A 19,807-nucleotide genomic window follows, 5' to 3' on the forward strand; every position below is an offset into this window, starting at 1 on the left:
TATCTCAAGGGCTGGCAGTAAAAGCCATGTAGTCCATGAGTGACATTTAACGCCACACGTTGACTGTGGAGGCTCTGTGCGTAACGCAGGGACAGCGCTGGATCTACACTGTGGGCACTGCTGCGCAAATCATGAGTGTTTGGTAGTGCTTTTTTTGGAGACGCCATATGTACTCTCTGGAGCGCACAGCTTCCGTGAGTGCACGCTTCTACAGAAATGTCTTTTTTATCCATACCGAGCCAAGAGGGCCTCTTTACCACGATCAAAACCGGCAAATCGGTCGCGGAAGCGGAGGGCAGATCCCTCGGTGACAACGAGGAGAATAATGACGATGATGATGAAGACGATGACACCGAGAACGTCCGCCTCATCCCGAGATGCTCCCCGGTGCCCAGAAAGCGAGGCCACTCCATCCACGACGAGACCGCTGAGTACATGCGCATCCATTTGGCGCTGTCCGCCGGAAAGAAAGTGTCATTCGCCGATACAACAGGTGGGGATTTGGTGGATGTGAAGGAATTTGTAGCCTTGAATTCGGATGATGAGGAGGATAGCGCGAGGTGGGAGGAAGAGGAAGCAAAGTATCGACAGCCAGAGCGCGAGCCGACCTATCATGTGCATCCAGAGTTCCACGCGCCCAGCGGCAGTGCCCTGCTGCAGGCTGTGCAAACTAACAAAGTGGAGGTTGAGCAGATGTCTCCAGCAGAGGATGAGCCACTTGCCTTCACTGGGCTAATACGAGTCCTGAACATCTCCTTCAACAAAGCAGTGTACATCAGATCCACCATGGACAACTGGGCCTCTTACTTTGACCACCCGGCAGAGTATGTCCAGGGGTCTCATGATGGGAGCACTGATCAGTTCTCCTTCAAGCTGTCTTTTGCACCACCTTACATCACACACGGCTCTCGCATAGAGTTTGTTGTCCGCTATGAAACCTCTGATGGTGATTACTGGGCCAATAACTCCTCTATGAATTATGTGGTCACTCTGCTCCTGTCCTACGAAGATAATTCAGCTCAGTCAAACAGCAACACGCAGCAAGTAAGAGGTATCCTGAAACCTCCGAAAGCTTACAGGTAAATCTGCCGTCACAAGTGTGCTTTGTTTTGTCAGACAAAGAGCAAAGGATGTTTAAAAGGTCACTGTGCAATATGTTGGCCACTATCTGCTTAAGATTCCCTTGACCTCTGACTCCTACAGACTGATCTGCAGGCTATTTATTATTGTTGGTAAAACCTTAATTTCTAAGTTGCGAGGTGCAGTGATGCCCCCAGAATTATTTCATAGGGGTGCCACAGATCATTTTGGGGTGGCACACCAAAACCATAAGCTGTAACTGAATTTTAAGGATTTGAATCAGTGTTTGTTTACAGTAACTAACCCAGTAGAAAACCCACACATCGTGTACATAAAATCAAACTGCACAGTGTAAACACTGCCTCAATTGGTTAGTTTTTGTCCAGCTAAAAAAAGACCACCTAAAAATATCAATATCAGTTTAAGTGGAGGCTATATTTGGATTTTTTTTTTCACAGCTTTACCTTGCTGTCAGACAGCTCTTTACAAACTGAACTCAGGAAATTATATACCGTTTTCTCAGAGTCACCAAAACTCCACTGACAAAAAAAATCATTTTAGAAACAGACGATGCTTGTCTACCACTGCTTCAATGAGTTAGTGCATAAGGTAAAGCAGTGGAAATATTACAAAATAGCATACACCTAAACTGATATCGACTTCTTAGTTTGGGCAGTTTTTAGGAGGCTAAAATATGTTTTGATGAACTACCATCCACAGCAGTACATTGTAGGACTTGTGTATGTGTATACATATATATACACATACACACACACACACACACACACATATACATATACATATATATATTATCAGAGGAGCCAGAAAAAGCAACAAAGTAGGCTGCATAAAATAAGCACAGCAGAAATATAAGACAGGTTGGACCATCATGTTTAACTATATATCTTCAAATGTCACACAGAAATAGTCAAGTTTGTGGATTTTACATATCTCTGCAAATGAAATCAATTGCCAGTTGTCTACCCCAGTAGAAATTGTTGTCATTAGTGTGATGTGTCACTGTTATTTGGTCTATGGAGTAATTTTTGTGTTCATCAAATCGGCTACTTTTCCTTTTACCTACAAAGACAAATTTCTTTAGTGTTCATTGTTCAGGAGGTTTTTACCAGTAGCCTAATTATGTGCAGAAGTCTCCTCCTCTCCAAAACAGACCAGGTGATTTAAACCAGTAAAAACACTGAATAAAGCATTTATCTTGAGGTTAGAGTTTGAAATTTGTCATGCCAGTTTTTCAAAATTTAGTCTAACTTTGGAGGGTTATTTAGCTGCCTTCTCAGCACGTTAACATGAAATGTACTGATGGAGTCTTTGGGTTGTCTGGTTTCACAAGATACCACTATTAGCTTCGAAAATGAGCTCGTCAAAGCCTCTTAAAGACAATAATGTCGTCCTCCGAGGGAGCTATTTCATCTGGTGGGCAACAGCCCCCATTGGCCTCCCCTTTGGAGCACCACTGGCAAGGTGTCCAAAGGGAAAAAAGACATTCAAGGCAAAATTATGTCTGAATGATAATACTTTTAAAACCACATATCTAACAAATAGCCCTGACTTTGGCTTAGCTTCCATATTAGCCATCAAATCATAGAAAGATAAGTCACAAAAGCACTTGACTTTGGAGTTGTGCAACAGCTGCAGAGCTCCAGTTGCCTACTAATTCCCTGCGAGGTTTTGTGGCTGAAACGAGCATTCAGCTTTATTCAGTACTTCTGCCTGGAGACTGCATTTAGCATAGTGAAACAAGCAGGATCTCTGTAAACATTGTTACACAAGCAGTTGCATAAAGAGTGCGCAAGGGTGAGTATCAAAGAAGTTAAGTTTGCCCACTGTTGTCTTCAGCGTCTGCAGCCGGGGATAGAGAGAGTTTCGGAGAGAGCACACTCCCCCTCAGAATGCCAATCATCCAGTGGTGTGTGAGGGTGATCAAAATAGGCAAAGAGCAGGTGTCGTTTTCAGGCCTGACGTTTCCCTGCATTAAATTTACCTCTGACCTTCTCTATCAGAGTCATAGGGGAGCAGGGCAATTTCAATGGAACGGAACAGATTGGCCTCTTTCCCTCGAGTGGTTGGAGACTCGAACCACCTTTCTTCCTTCTTTACTCCACTTAAATCAGCTAATCCCTGAGAGGGAGAACTAAACGCCTGGTTTATTGTTGCATCAACATGAAAGTGCGTGGTGAATCTCACAATGCGCAGTGACGGAAACAGAAGACAGCAGGAAAAGTCCTCCGAGCTTATGAGCACCCATAAAAGGAGCAAACAGGGTGTACACTGATGTAGTTGTCATGTCAGCCTGTTTGGAGGTTGGATGGGCCAGATGGGTTGGTAGGGATGGATGAGTCACTGATTGAAAAGGGGGGAGAATGGGGAGCAGAAACTGCACCGCCGTCCCCAGCATAGCAGCCATTATAGATTCATTAGGTGCTTTGAAGTTCACTGATAATTAGATTTTAACACATTAACGAGGCAGCCAGTGGGAGGAAAGGTTACTATGGGTGAGACAAGAGTGTACAGTGTTTTACTTACCCGTATGGTAATATGAAATACATGTACAATAGGTTCTGTTTGTTTTAGTTTCTATTTACCTCAGGTAAATATAGATATTACACATAATGGAATATAGGTACATGCTTAGACCAGAGTAGGAACTATGCAGTTTTTCTTTTTCACTAGTATCTGAGTTGATTGCATGCAATATATATTTTTTTAAATTTTGGATTAAAGGAGGGACATACAGCTTTAGATGTTTGCATGTTGTACTTAATTTATATAAAATATATGTTTTCTTTAAAAATTGCAGAAATTACACATTTTTCAACAATTCTGACGGTACTTGAGCACATGTGCTTTCACTCCCTTTGTGCACAACTTGTGTATATATATATATATATATATATATATATATATATATATATATATGTGTGTGTGTGTGTGTTGAAGCCAAATTCTGAGATTTCTGAGTGTGAGTAAGTCGCTTAATCTTTTTTGCATCAACTTGCTGCTGACTCAAGTGAGGCTTGACAACAGTAGCTGATATTTTTTCTGTCAGTATCCTATTTTTCCATGTTTCTGTGTCTAAGTGACTAATGGAGATAACTATTTTTGAAACTGGTCCAGTTTGAAGGGAGAGGCAAAACAAGCTGCAGTACATCAGGCTAATGCCTATGTTCCCAGGATCCCCAGCTCTGTATACATTTTATTTTGACATGGGCTACAGAGTTAGTCTAAGGGACTTTCATTATGACTATGATAGTCATGAAATTGCAGTGGACTCGACCTTAACGGTGCATGCTCTACCTGGTGAACTATCGGGGCACCCCAATAATGCTCTTTTTGTATGGAGAACAATTCCCAAACATATTTCTGCCTTGAATTTAAAATAAAAAGAATTAGTAGTCAATCACCCAATGAACCAACTAAAAGAAAATGAAGAAAAAAGGAGAAACAATTATTACTGAAAGGTTTAGGTCTAGGAAATAAATATTATTTGACCATTGCCATTTTTCAAACAGGGTAAGATTAAAAAAGTGGTCTAGGGTTAGAAATATGCAACCCCAAGAGTGCGCCTCTGCGGTATATGGCGCTTTAAATATGCACAGTAGGGTTTTTTCCTGCTTGGCTCATAGGCTTCATATTATGATTGTTAAGTCGCTTTTCCTGGCTCGAGAAAAGTTTTACAAATATAAAACCTCCATAGATCATAAATTCATAATAGAAAGGGTCATAATTGACCTTGTTTGAATTTTGAGGTATACTGTTTCACAGACATTTTTTAAAATATATACATATATAAAACAGTTTTCTATAGGGAAAATGCTTTTTTTCTGCTGCAGGGAATTTTTTTTGCTGCAATATGGCAAGTGGAAAAAAATGGAAGCAAGGCTGAGAAGTGTCCGTGAACATTATGGAAATGACCCTACAGTAAAACAAAAACTAAATAATTCTTCTTAACCTTTCACTTGATTCAGTCTGCTTGTTACTGTGTGTAACTAGGTCTCACTCAACAAGAAGTCCTTTTTAGAGGACGTAAATTTATGGTGCCAAATGCATTAGAGCCTGTTTGGCTGTTGCTGGCTGCAGCATGACCAGACCAATTTCAAAAATAGCTTTCTCCATTTATTAGTTAGACATAAAAACAATGGAAAATAGCAACCAGATTGAAAAGTAAACAAGTTTCTATATATGCAAACCCATGTTTAGATCTCCCGTACTGGACAAAGACCTACGCGCACACCAGCCCACACAATCACAGCAAACCCTGTTTGTTTCTGCAATACCAGACTCAGGTCGCACAAGGGATCTGAGTTGTGTTTTTTTTCGGGGTTTGGACACCACAACCTGACACTTCAAATATAACTTTGTGTAATTCAGTTGATTTTTCCAAAAAATGACACTCTTCTTCTTTTGTAATTACTGTTGCAGATACTGTGCCTGCAACAGCAGAGCTTGAAAACTTTAAAACCTCGTTGACAGGGTGTTCAGAGCTTAGCATTTGATAACTTCACAACACCAGGCACATATAATGCATAGGTCTTTGTCAGATCTCTATCAGATTTTAGATCTACCCTGCTGATATAAAAGTTCAAAAAGCACAAGGAGCACAAGGAACAGCTCGTCAGGTTATTTCCACTCTATTTGTGCAGCTCCTGTCACATGCTTATCACACTTCCTGACCTTAAGTTCATTTGGCATCCTTTGCAGGGCTCTTGGCAACGTTGCACCTCAAGTCTCTCAACAGCGGTGCCGTCTTACAGAAAACATTCCTGCGATATTATTTTGCAAAATATTTTAAACTGAATCAAAGCTATATTTAATTAACTCCAATGAATTATAAATATTTCAGATCTGATGTAGCAACACGTGAAAACGCCCGTCATGGTGTATAGAACGACATGGATTATATATCATCAAAGACGTTTTGCTGAAATGTACTGTCACCACAATTACATTTGATACATCAACTTCAATATATAGAAATATGACTTCTACTGGCTAATATCATGCTTGCACTTCTCAGTGACCCTTTACCCTCTGTCCACAATACCTGGCTCAGTCATTTCCCACCATGCCATCTATTTTAAAAAACACTCTAATGAGATGTGTCATCACTGAGGCGCTTAGCGTTAAAAGACTCTGCTCAGCCGCTGCAGCAGTTCAGAGACAAATTGTAAAAGACAGTACAAAGAGATACAGAGCCATATTCTAATAAAACGGCTAATTCAGCACATTAACACCCCAACTGCATCAGCAAATATTAAGCCTAATTATCCATAACAGGTGTTGGCGATGGTGTATGACCACCTTCCTCTGCCTTTTACAAATGCACCTTCTTTATACATCAAATACTATTTTCAATCTCAGCCTAAATTGGGGGTCTTTCATTTCAGCCATGGCCTCTGTGTTTATCAGCTGATTCAGATGCTGCTTTTAGAGCCAAAGATAAGTCTTAATTAAAAACTGCATGGATAATATTGTGGAGGATTTGGCTACAGAGCCGTAGTACACAAACAGACATTTTGTTGTCTCATTGTAGATTCAAATCTTTTTATTTTTAAAAGGTCTCACCTACTGTGTCTGCCCACATTTCAACCAATATAATGCTGCATGAAGATGACTATATACACTGTATTTTGAAAGCATAATTATTTCCAGCCTCATGTCTTGTGTTGAAACAATGTTGTTTTCTAGGCACTAGATCTGCGTGTTAAGTGTAAAATCAACTAGACTTTTAAAGAGTGAACTGTTGCATTTTTGGGTTGTTTCTTTATATCGTTTGATAACCCAAATGTCTCTTTTCTTTCAGTATGCACAATGATTTCGATTCAGAGGATGAGCAGGAAAAGGACGAAGGTACAGTATGAATGCTGTCTTCCAAAATCATTTCTGACTTATTGATTCGCTGTCTAAGAAAAAGGTTTAACTGACTGAAAATAAATATAATGCATGGTTATATGATTGCATTGCCAGCTCAGTCCCCAGAAAAAAATGTTGCCATTGTACATTTCTGCAAACCACAAATATGTTACATATGGACATTTTATATGTATCATAACAACGTTTCTGAAGTGACAATACATGAGCTGACTTTGTCATCAGGGGGTTTTCCAGGAGCTTTTTAGCCACAACGCTGTTTTTACAGGAGTTTTTTTTTAGGCAAAAACATGGGTGTTTTGTAGCGGTCAGTCACTGTTTTTACAGCAGCTTTTTTAGGGACCCGTCACAGTTTTTCTAACAGGTTTTTTTTTTTTTTTTTTTAACCAAGACATTGCTGCTTTTTCTGCTGGGATACTGGCATGAAAAGCTAATGTATTTTACGAGGACATCATTGTTTTTCCAGTGGGGATTGTGCCTGCAAAACCAGGTGTTTCAAGCCCAAACATGATCTTTTCCGAACCATAACCAACCAACTAAACCTAACCACACATTAACCAAAGTGTTGGTGAAACATTAAGTACCAATGTATGTAGGACATAATAACTTGCAAATGTAACTCATTAGTGGTTTACTGTTTAAAAATGTTTAATGCCAACATTTTTTTCCTTGCAAATGGGTTGGGTATTGATGTAGAAGTGATCAGTTTACCTAAACTGGTAATCTGCAAGCATTACACTTAAAGTTGGGGATTAAAAAAAGTTTGAAATTGATGCATTGTAGTCCAAGATGGCCTGACTTTAAGACTGACATGAGTAGGATTTCAAAAATGCTAAATTCTACATTTCATAGTGCCACTCTATGGTGTTTTTCATCAGACTATCCCTTCCTCCTGCTGTAAATGGCCAGTATGTCATGCAGCACAGATGACATGATGTAAATGTTTTCATCTGTAGATTGCCCCTTATACTGCAGATGAAAAATGCTGCTGATAATAACAATTGTGTTCTGTTAAAAAGATAATTGCTTTTTCTCCATTTAGACTAATCAGGCTTTTACAGCGTAATTATGTATTTTACATCAGCAGAAGAAGCAGCGACCTCCAGATCAGGACTTATCAAACCCATAGCTGTCTGCCCAGTCATCGTACAGCCGGAGATTGACATAGAGGTAAGAAGAATGGTAGAGAATAAAGTAGATTTTAACAAAATAAACTGTTAACCAACAGGATGATTATATTGTTTATGAAGTGTTTATGACCTGCAAAAGTCAAAAAATAGTCCATCACATTGACTCACTTGCAAACAGAGGACACACATTTAGTAAATTACCTGTTGAATTATATTCAAATGGTCTTGATTTGCATGCAGTTGTTGACACATTCCCATTTAACAGGTAAGCAGGGCTAAGTGCTTTATGCGAGTCTAATAAAACATAACAAACACTTCTGTTCAACTTTCGAAGCTCATCATCACAGGCTTGGTTGTTTATATTGTTCACAGCTCATTGAAGCTTCAGCAACAACTTAGGTAATGTCCTGCTTCTCACTGCTGTAGCACGAATACTGTATGACTGTATCCTCCATGTCGGCTTCTTATTGTAGTTATATCGTGATGCATGCTGTTCATGTTTCTGCACCTTCAGATTTTGTCTACGTTCAGTTTTAATTCATGTCGTTTTCAGTTTTAAGTAAATCAGAACACTAATATTCATTCACACCCTCTGTAATCATGTGTATATGTTTGATTATTTGGATTATGACTGAATCCGACTATTAATGTGTTTTTGTCAAGGAGTTTGTATTGAATTATCTGTATTGAAATGTTACTGACTTCACATTAGCCCTTTTAACACAGAGATTGCGCCATAGTGTCAGCAAGAGGTCTCTTTTTTATGCCACCTTTGCATTTTTACACAGAACTAAACAATGGCAGCATCATGTGATTTTAGATAGTGTGTGCCGGCATTGCGGAAGCAAAAGAGGTGCCACGGGTGTGATGTTTAACACAACAGTATCTGCCTCTAGTGTTACATATAACATACACATAAACAATGCTTTCTAAACATTAACAATAGTACAACATGGCAGAAACAATCATTTACTGTCCCTGTTAAATGTTGGTTGATGTCTTTCTCTCGCAGGGTAAGGACTGCTTGGACATCATTGTTTTTCCAATTTGCCAACAATTTTGGCCGCTGTTCTTTTTCTTTTAGTTAGCCACTAGCTGCTATCAGCTGCGTTTTAAATCTCCCACCAGTGGGTCACAGTCACAACATGCCATTAAAACATCACACCTGTCAAGCCCATTATACCATCCTGCCGGCTTCCCCTTTTGAATAAACCTTGATTCGATGCTGTTACTACTTTACATGACAACTCTGTTCTGCCATTCTGTGGTCGTACCTTATATACAGAACTGTGAGGTGGCATAACAGCATGATATTCCCGCTTTCAGCAAGCAGTGTAAAAGGGGCTTGTGTTGCACAACCACCGTGCTATTTTAAAGGAAAAAGTTATAGGAATATAAAACTGAAAATGGAATAGACATTTTGGGGAACACTGTTATTTGCTTAATTTATGAGATGAGAAGTTTGATACCACTCTTATATCTGTCCATTAAATATAAAGCAGGAAACAGGAGATCGTTAACTTTGAATTAAGACGAAAAGCAGGAGGAACAGCTTAGCTTGCTGCTACCAAAGAGAGTAAAATGCACCAACACTCACTATTTAACACACAAAGAAAAGAGATAAAATGACCTATATATATAAATATATACACACACACATTTTTGATTTTTGTCTTTAGTACTTTCCTGAGGTCATTTTATCTCTTTTCTTTCTTTCTTATTTTTTTGGAGGGTTGATTTCAGGTAAATTTATTGTAACTTTTCATTAATTTCTTGCTATTTTGGCTATTTCTTGGTAAGGTGTGCATCACCATCCCATTGGCTTGAAATCAAGTCAGTTTGCTAAGGTATCAAAGGGTTAATCTGTTAAGAAAAAAATGTTTTTATACTTCTATGGGGGGGGGGGGTTGCTCGGCTGATTTCTTGGTGCCTTGGTGTCAGTGTTTACGTTAAGCCAGGCTAACTGTCTCTTTGCTGCAGCCTCATATTTATTGAGCAGACATGAGAGTGGTATGAATCTTCTTATCTAACTCTTGGCAATGAAGCAAAAAAGCATGTTTCCCCAGATGTCAAACTATTCCTTTAAATCTAGAGTTGCCACATGTGCATAAATTAGTTTCACAGCATTCCTCAATATGGTGGATGAGAGAACTGTTGAGCTGCTTGAAACCGGGATTACCTGGGGGCTAACATTAGCATTTTGGCAAAACAAAAGTTGATTTTGGAACACTTCCATACATAAAACATATCAGACTGGAGGAAATTTGTTTTTCTGAAGAAAAGGAAGTTACAGACGGTCTGCATAGCACTGATTTAACTCAGTCAGCCCTGAGTCAGTCCAAAAAGTATGTTAAGTATTGTATGTAAGTATTCCACCTCCTAACATGTTATCTGGTACTGATGCTTCACGGATTAGGCATGTGTGCATCCAGTTTACGTTACTGTTGTTTTACATCAGTATTCCCACGTGTTGTCTCCCTTTAGTAGAGCATTAAACTGAAAGATGAACCAGTCAACTACTGCATGAACATTAGCTTCTTCCAAATGGCAAACGTTTTCTTTACTCCGAATATAATCCAGTATTTTTTTAAAGGAATACTTCAACCATCTCTATACCATTTCTATATCAGTTACTCACCCTGTGTTATGTTGAATTTGCGAAGACAATTTTTTTCTTCCATACCTCCAAGGTGAACGAAGAACTTAACTTAATCTCTCTGCTCTCTTAAGAGCCGAACTTTTTTGACAAAAGCAGTAATTTTACCTGGCTGAACATGGAAGCTGCTGCTCTACCGCTGCCTCAATTGTTAGTTTGTGTTATTTTGTAACTTTGGCAAATCTGAACTAACCCTTTAAGACACCAAAGTCACATAATAACACAAACATAAAACACGTGGCAGAACAGCAGTTCCCGTGTTCAGTGAGGTAAATTACTGTTTTTGACAAAGGTGTCTGGTTTTGAAGGGAACATAGATAAATTTCACTTTCAGTTCGGATAGAGCTGTCTCTTTGGAAAGTACTGAGAGTACGACTGGATAAATAATTGATCATACTGCACGAGTTGTTTGAAAGTGGATGTTTTGATATAGATTACTTTCATTTACCTTAATTCACCAAGAATTTTGTCTTTTTTTGGATTCTTTGTTCCTGGGAGGCATGCTAGAAAAGCCAAGTTTTCATCACAGAGTGTGTAAATGTTCATTTGAGGGGTGAAGCATTCCTTTAAGAATCTATTTCAGGGGGTAAACATCCAAACGTAATAATTCCTGACAAATGAATTCTCCAAATTTTGTGCAATAATTCTCAAGTAAAATTGTTCTCAGTATCGTTGCCAGGATCCGCTGTTTTAATGGGGCACCCGCTGAGCATTCAGTCATTTGCAAACATTTGGATTTCCTGTCACTTTTCACTCATTTTGTGGTGCAATTAAATGATTTCTTAATATATTTCCTTCAGAGAATTACACAAAGTGCTCTTGAGACAAACTTTAGAGGTGTAACTTGAATTTATGAAGCACAGAATTCAAATGATTCTATAAAACATATATATATGTATCTTTTACTCAGTTTTTAAAAATGCTGTAACCCTAACCCTGTATTGAATAACATGATATTAAGTCTTAACATATCAATTTCTTCTGTTATTTGTGTTTAAATGTGCCTTGTTCCTGCACTTGTTTTTCTCAGTGTTGCTGTTGTTGTCTGTCTTTTGTGATTTCAACTTGATTTGATCTTGGATGTTTGTCACAGCAGCATCGCAGCAGATAAATGTCTTTATTGTTTGCTATTTTCCTTTTTAATCAAATCAAGTGAAAATGAAAACAAGATCTTTTAGGGATGTCACTAGTTGTAGTTCCTGATGTTCAAAGGAAAAAACAAACACCTCCCAGTTAAATATGTGAAAATATGTACAATGGGTAATGTTTAGGATAACATAATGAGGATTTTTTTTGGAGCTCATTTACTTCTCTTCTGCTGTACGGACTTCGGTTAAAAGGAAACAATCTTTGGATTATCTTTTCACGCCGTTTGTACTCATGGCAAGGGACCATAAAGGTCCAGTGTGCAGGATTTTGGGGGATTTAGTGGCATCTAGCAGTGAGCATTGCAGATTGTAATCAGTTGAAACTTCTCCTGGTTAGGATTCATTTATTGTTCATCAGTCAGGAGCCAAATTATCTACAGAGGTCTCCTCTCGCCTCTTCTAACCATTTGATTTTGTTGCCTAAACTCGAGGAAATAAACGTCAAAATTAAGCGTTCTTCCTATGTTGTATTTATTTTGAAAAAAACTGCACATAACAAGCAGAAACTGTAAAAGCAAGTTTATTTTAAAAAGACACAATGCATATAAAAAGCATAAATTGACACACTGTCCTGGAATGTCCAAAAAAGATGCAGGATGGTATTTTGCATGTCAAATTTAGACATGTTGGTCCACTGACAATGAGGCAGTATATGACAAGTTGGGGTGCTGCCTCTCCAAAACAAATGGACCTAGTGATTTAAACTGGTAAAAACACTAAATAAAGTAGTCTGACAATAAAAAAAAAATCAGTATGTTTCAAATGCCTCCGTCACAGTCGGGCTGCAAAGTTTAGTGGCCAATGCAAACATTTTTAATAGTCCTATATGGAACCGGTGTTTTGTTTCTTTTTTGGGCTACTGGAGAATCATGGCAGTGAAACATGACAGCTCACTCTGCAGAAACAAAAACACAATTCTTATTTTCAGGTAAGAATTGTTTTTTACACAAGGAAAAAAAATTAATTTCATTTCTGCCAATATATCCCCCTAAATCCTAAACACTTGACCTTTAAAGCATTCAAATGAACATCTTTGCCTGTCATTTTAAAAAGTAAGATGCCAGTCAAGCCCATCATGCTGCACCTTTTTTTTTTTTTTTTGCATTGCCTCACAATTACATTGTCAGCATGGGATCCATTTCACAGAAAAGCATTAGTATGCAGCAAAATGCTTTTCCTCTCTCTCTGTGTGCAATGTTAATGTGGAATACAAATCCTTCCCCTTTGTCTTTATTCTCTCCTCGCTGTCACTGTTGTCTCGCTGTTTTACTTTAACAGATTGCGGTTCACCCATCTGGTCCCTGTGTCCCACCAAACCAAGAGCTTCCATCTGTTGATGGCGCACTGTCCGCTCACACTGTATCCCCAGGTGAACAATTCCCATGTATGTCTTCCGAAACCACGCTTCAAACTAATTCGTCCTTTGTACTGTGTGCCAGCGAATCGGCCGAGCCAAATAAGTCACAGCCTTTACCCAGACTCCACTGTGAATTAGACAACCAGACGTCAGAACAGCCAGTAGACAGTAGTCCCCATGAACTGCTGCCTGCCTCAACTCCCTCTCAACAGCAAGAGTCAAGGCAGAGATCACAAAGCTCCCAGGCTGACGGAGAGGAAATCCGTCCCTCAGAGGCCTCATGCATGCATCTTCCTACCCGAGAGATGAATCTGTGGCCAACAACAGGAGAGGAGGGATCGGCCGAGAGCCCAGCCGGCAGTCCTCGTCTTGAACTGCCCGCTGAGTGCATCTCTGCTCCCACTGTGACTCGGTGCTTTGAGCAAGAGGTTGCAGTGGGATTGAGTGAACTCGTTGCAGGATTATCAGAAGGTTCCACCAGGTCTGCAGCAAATCAGAAAGGCAGTGCGACTGCGCTTTTGCAGCCTGAGAGTGAGAGATCATCTCTGGGAGCAGAAGGTGAATCTCCACCTGAACTCACAGAGCACCAAAACTCAGCTCTTCAGCCTGCCTCAGCCCGAAAAGAGAACGAAGATGCTCCCCAGATTTCCCCTGACACATTATTAGAGAATCTACCCAACATGTCGTCCGAGCTGCAGACGGAGCATGACGCAAACAGGAATCTGATGCCATCCGTCATCTTTCTGAGCGGAGTCGTCTCCCTCTCGATAGTGTTGCACGAACCTACTGCCCTATTCTACATCGGACTGCTTTTGGTCTTGCACCGTTTGTGATTATGCTACAAAAGCTTATTCTGCTCTCAAGTGAAGTGCCTTTTCATGATTCCAAAATAAGCCAACAAGTTAAAAAAATGAACAACACATGAATCTCCTGTTGAAGTTGTGTATCACCGTGTGAGTTTTTAAATGAAAGGGTACAATTTACAAGTGTTTCCATGCAAAGTCTAATGCAAGGAGAAAGTAATTACACAAATATGGGCGATAGCTTCATGCAGTTTGTCAAACAAGTGTTAAGTATTAGAATAGTTATCAATTTTTGCCCCATTTCTACAAAAACATTGTGATCGCGCTAAAGCACAGTGTATTGTTAGAGATTTTATAAGTGGTCTGTAATTACTTTTTTCTTGTCATGTGGAGATTGTGTTTGTGGTGTTATATTCTGATTTATACGATCAGTCCTATAATGCACCTCATTTTTAACTGTTGTAAACCCAACGGCCAGAAAAAAAAGTTGGTATTGTATGTTTCAGCAAATCACGGATACATTACATTTGCAAGTCATTAAGCAGAGGATATGAAGATACATTAGTTCTTCAACAATGCTGTGGTTAATGTGTAGTTAGGTTCAGGCACAAAAAAATGCTTGCTTATTTATGAAAAAGATAATGTTTTGGGTTGAAGTATCCATTTTGAGGGACACAATTCCTGCTGAAAAAACAACAATGGCTTGGTAAAAAAAAAAAAAACTATATCCCCGCAGGAAAAGAAACAATGTCTCAGTAAAAGACAGAAGGAAAAAAAGTGCTTTTCATGCCTTAAAAGCTGCTGGAAACACAGCTACGGGTCACTACAAAACACCAATGTTTGCTACCTAAACACTGCTGGAAACATAGCAATGACTCACCAAAATAACAACTTGTTATTTTGGTTTTGCTGTTTGTTGATCTCGGAAAGCGGTCTGAAGCTTGGTAGGCGTGACACCATCCACCACCCTCACCATTTCTTGCCGACAAAATCAGCTCATATACTAGAAATATGAGCTTTAGAAATCGCAAATTGTATCCATGGTTTGCAGAAATGTACGGCACTTTAATCTGGAAATGGGTCTGTTGTTGTTGTGAGCGTGACTAAGATTGTTGTCAAACCCCACTGCCATGAATTTATCTTTTGTGAATTCAATGTGTTATTATGTCTCCCATGAAGGTGAGAAAACATTACTGTGGTGGGACACTAGAGAGACTTGTTATATAAATGAAATTTTGTTTACAAAATGCAAAAGCAAGACTTAATTTTGTGAAGTAATTTTGCCTTAATACCAAAAAAACAACCCAGAGTAAACATCAGTTTGAAATGGATGCTGCTTAACGGACAAAAGTTGTTGTTTTTTTTTTTTAAAAAAAAAAAGTCCAGTGTAACATCACTAGTGGCATACCCAGAAATTTTACATAGGGGTTGTCAGATGGGGCCACTAATAATCTTGCCATAAGCCATAGCTGAATTTCAGGAATTTGATTATGTTGTTGAAGTACATAGGCTTGACAAAAATTACGCCATCATGGACAGTTACCGTGTTGCATAGTGATATGCTTTGATTTATTACTTTAAATCATGAAAGTTGTTCCTTCGCCAAAATTTAGGCCGAATTTGGAGTGGTATTTAGCCCCCTTACCAAACTACAAGCTATGCTGACATAGTTGGTACCAGAGGATGCCCTTAGGTCAACCCAGCCTCACTCCCAACTTGTCAAGTACTTTTGCTCGGTTAGTACCCCTCAGCATGGCGGTATGTGATGCATCTGGAATTTTTTGATGCTCCAACCAACAGCTGTAGTGGAAAGAGTTAGGAAGTGCGCATAGGATAGGTGGGTCAATCAAACTCTGGACTTTCACCCAAGAGCCAACTGTTCATGTCCCTGTGAAAGTCAGATGAGTTATTTTAATAACAATGTGCAGTGTGTTAGTATGTGCAAGCTAGTGACATATGTGATGTGACAGTACATTAATAAGAAATATACATATTTTAAGCCAAAGTATTATGTTTTTCTAAACCTAAGTACATACTTGTGTTGCCTAAATCTAAATAGGTAAACATTATATATATTTTTTTACCCATGTTGTAAGTTAATTTTAAAATCAGACTGTATGCATTAAACAAGAGGAAAATTTCCTGTGAAAACAGAAGATTTTGCAAAGATACTATACATTATTGAGCATAAACCGACGCTTGACCAAGCATCAGTATTTGACATGTTGATTTAAGAATGTGTTGCTTAGGTTGTCTAGTTTTACAAGATACCACCACCTTTGCACTAGCTTAAAAAATGAGTGCACCACAGTCTCTTAAAAACAGAAATGTCAGCCCCCAATTATTTTGCCCCCCAATACAGTTGCTGACTCCCCCACTGGCCTGCTTGGTATTGGAGGCACGACTGGACATGTGAAAGTGATATTTATCATTAGATGTGAAAGCGATATTTTTCATTAGAGATCACCAGCCTCTTCACTATTGCACATTTCGTTTGATACGTCTTCCTGTTGAATCTTAGTAGGAAAACCATATTGTTGTTGTTGCACAACACAAAATTTTATAGCATTACTGTGGCAATTTCACAGATAGACCGAGGCACTGAATGACATGTTTGAAGTGATGAAAGTTTTTGCAGTGTATTGCCATTAAACGTGGTCATATATCCTGTACCGCTCCGCGCCTCTGTTTATTTCTTTGTCTTTTCATCCGCTCTGCAAAATTAATGTGTGCATGACAGTTTCATGCACAGTAATGACACTGCAGTGCAGAGAGACTGACACGCCACAAAAATAACATCAGAGCCTTTAGCGCCTCTGTCTCGCGCACTCAGCCTTGCTTGAAGTGGAAATACAGACGGCAACATGAGCTGCAGATAGAAGCCAAAGGTCATGCATTGCACTGAAGTCATAGTGTCTTGCGATAGAGCACGTTGGCTATTGTACTGTAAGCTGAGATCAGTGTTTTAAAGCCATCAGTTCTCAGGAAACCTCCTCAGATGCCCCAAGAAGAGATGTCACACACTATTTCTGATTATAGTCCTGATATCCTAAGGACATCATCTTTAATTTTTGATCATGGGAGCCTTTAAGAGTTATATAAACTACTTCGGTGTTTTCCTGCTGAGTCAGTGTAGTGGTTTACTTTATGAACTTCAAACCCACAAACGTCCTTGGATGTCAGGTATCTCTGGATTATGTGGATTATGAATTTGGCTTTAAAACAAAATTATTAATCAGAGCACACATTCCACAGACTTGTGCAGGGGGAAGGGTGGGAGTGATTAATTTGTGTGATGGTTACATAGCTCGAGTGTGGAATGTATTAAAAATTTAAGCAGACTTAAAACTGACCCAAGGAGGATAATCAGTGTGAATTTTACAACAGACATTCACTTTGAAATAATTAATATCCTCTTAAGCAACACACCACCGAAAGCCGTGTTAAGCAGCTATTTCAAAAGAGGTTCCGTTAGTGTTGCGACATTTTTACCAAACAGCAGTTTAAGAGGTGAAGTTGGTTTTAATGGAGTCATTTCATCACAAGACACTGTTGAAACATTGAGGAGTATTAGCTTTCACTTAAAGGAACAGTTGACCAAAAAAACAATACATATTTATATTTTGGTTTAAGTGTTTGAGATATTGCCCATATGGATGTCTGCCTTCTCTCCAATATAATGGAACTAGATGGCACATGGTTTGTGGTGTTCAAAGAGAGTAAGAAACCTATTTGAAAAACTCAAAGGAAATGTCTCATCAAATGTCTCATGTCTCAAATCATGACCTGGTTACTCAAGATAATCCACAGACCTTGTTGTGAGCAGTTTTATGTAGGGACTATTTTCTTTCTGCCAAACTAGACCCACCAACCGTATTACTGCGCAGAAGGAAGCGTGCATCTACTGCTAGATCACCAAGCACCACCATTAATGTTTATATCTCTTGCTTTCACAAGCACAAACCTCTCATCCATGAATAGATGCACACCTGCTTCTGCACAGTGGTATGATTGGTGGGTGTAGTTCAGAAAAAAGAAAACAGTTCCTATATGAGACTGCTCACAACAAGGTCTGTGGATTATCTTTAGTAACCAGGTCATGATTGCTGAAAATAGACATTGCTTTTGAGTTTTTCAAAAGGATTTTTTCTGCACTTTTAACAGCACAAGCTGAGTGCCATCTAGTACCATTAAATTAAGTAACATTAAGATGGGCAGATGGAAGAACCAGACACTTTAACTACAATTAAGCAATTACCCTCTTATAAACTATCACAGAAATAGAAGGCATAAAAATAACAACAAGGCAAAACAGCAGTCAGCATAGACAAAACTCTTATATGGTTATTAAAGGAGTGTTTCATAGGTTTCACCTTAAAACAGCCACAAAGTGGGTTAAATCAGTGCTCACTTAGGGCAGGAACAGACATTCACCTCTTTATCAGCACTCACCACAACCACAGGAGTGTGCTGGCAGTCAAGAGAAATTCTGGCCTACAACATCAAAACAATCAGTCAAACCTCTAAGCCACAAACAGGGCCCTGATGCATACAAATAAAAGAAATCAAAAAAGGAGCTTGAATAAATACTTTCAACAGGAACGAGAGGCAGTGTCTTTGCAGCCTGGGGATTTGCTTGGTATATATAGAGAGAGGAACATAATTGAGCCACACCTTGTGCTCACTGGAACCCGATCAAGCTCACTTAAGGTGGACTGATCTTTAAAGTGGACCAGACACTTCATATATAATGAATATACCCTATGCATACATATGAAAAACAAGTGCCAGCAGCCTTCAGCACAAAGGTGCATTGAGTTAAACATCAGCATGCTATTGGGTATAATGTTTACCATAATAATAGTACTTATCCCTATACTGCCGGGGAGGTGGTGCAAGGTAGAAATGAACAACAAGCAAGTCACACTGTTAGAATTTACCAGAAATGAATTCTACAGTACATACAGAAAGGTGTGTCTATGTTACAAATTACAAACATGAAAAAATAAAGCTGAAATAGAAAATAGAAATGTACTCACTGAGATAAGATAAGCCATTGTTGATTACAAGACGGGAAATTCAGGTGTTGCAGCAGCACAAAGACAGAATTAAGTACAGATAAATAAAGAAATGAACAAGAGAAACATTATAAATAAAATAAGAGGTATATAGTATAAGAATAGAAATAAAATATGAATTATACAAGAGCAATTAAAGACAAAGGTAGGGGGTAAAGTTTCATGGTGTGGTTAATAGCAGTGAGTCAGCAAGTCTAGTATTATGTAAAATAGCACACACCAGAACAATATATTATGTGATTAAGTAATGATACCCGTGTTGTCTGTATTAATATAGCAACATAATAGCAGGGATACTCAACTTGCTTTGCCCAGTGGGGCACTTCTGCAAAATGACAGGAGGCCAGGGGCCAGTAAATAAGCTAACATTAATATTAATCACTATATATAATAAATGAATTGCCTGTTTTCAACTATCCGACATCTAATGTTTTCACTCATTCATTTTTGTCAAGAAATAAATCCAGTCACGGCAGCCTCACACGGATCAGGTGTATACAGGAGTGCTTCTAGAATTTAGGGATGCTTGGGGCTCAGTTTGAACCACTGATGGGGGGGTGTCAAGGGAACAAGCTCAATTTTAATGCTTTTGTATGCACTCTAGCCCCTTTTTTACATTCAGTGTACAATTAAAATTAAAAAAACAATTGCTTTATCAGGCTTTGA

General features: G+C 38.9%; 1 protein-coding gene across 2 annotated transcripts; it reads left to right on the forward strand.

Annotated features, from left to right (window-relative positions):
• Positions 1-119: 119 nt before the first annotated feature.
• Positions 120-14,818, forward strand: LOC121947428 (protein phosphatase 1 regulatory subunit 3A-like). 2 transcript variants are annotated; one of them, XM_042492487.1, is made up of 4 exons: positions 120-1,079; positions 6,902-6,948; positions 8,054-8,139; positions 13,182-14,818. In XM_042492487.1, exons 1-4 carry the CDS (start codon positions 217-219, stop codon positions 14,091-14,093), a joined length of 1,908 nt encoding a protein of 635 aa, XP_042348421.1. In that variant the 5' UTR covers positions 120-216; the 3' UTR covers positions 14,094-14,818. The 2 variants fall into 2 exon arrangements, with proteins under 2 accessions (XP_042348421.1, XP_042348423.1); XM_042492489.1 differs by having other exon boundaries at positions 8,057-8,139.
• The last annotated feature ends 4,989 nt before the right edge of the window (positions 14,819-19,807 follow it).

The sequence above is a fragment of the Plectropomus leopardus genome, chromosome 8 (genome assembly GCF_008729295.1).
Source record: "Plectropomus leopardus isolate mb chromosome 8, YSFRI_Pleo_2.0, whole genome shotgun sequence".
Classification (NCBI taxonomy): domain Eukaryota; kingdom Metazoa; phylum Chordata; class Actinopteri; order Perciformes; family Serranidae; genus Plectropomus; species Plectropomus leopardus.

What these genes read in the sequence shown, in the direction of transcription:
- LOC121947428 (XM_042492487.1), top strand. Translation starts at nt 217, where the DNA reads ATGTCTTTTTTATCCATACCGAGCCAAGAGGGCCTCTTTACCACGATC. An exon ending in AAACCTCCGAAAGCTTACAG is followed by an intron (nt 1,080 to 6,901) that starts GTAAATCTGCCG and finishes CTTTTCTTTCAG; the next exon opens with TATGCACAATGATTTCGATT. An exon ending in AGCCGGAGATTGACATAGAG is followed by an intron (nt 8,140 to 13,181) that starts GTAAGAAGAATG and finishes TTACTTTAACAG; the next exon opens with ATTGCGGTTCACCCATCTGG.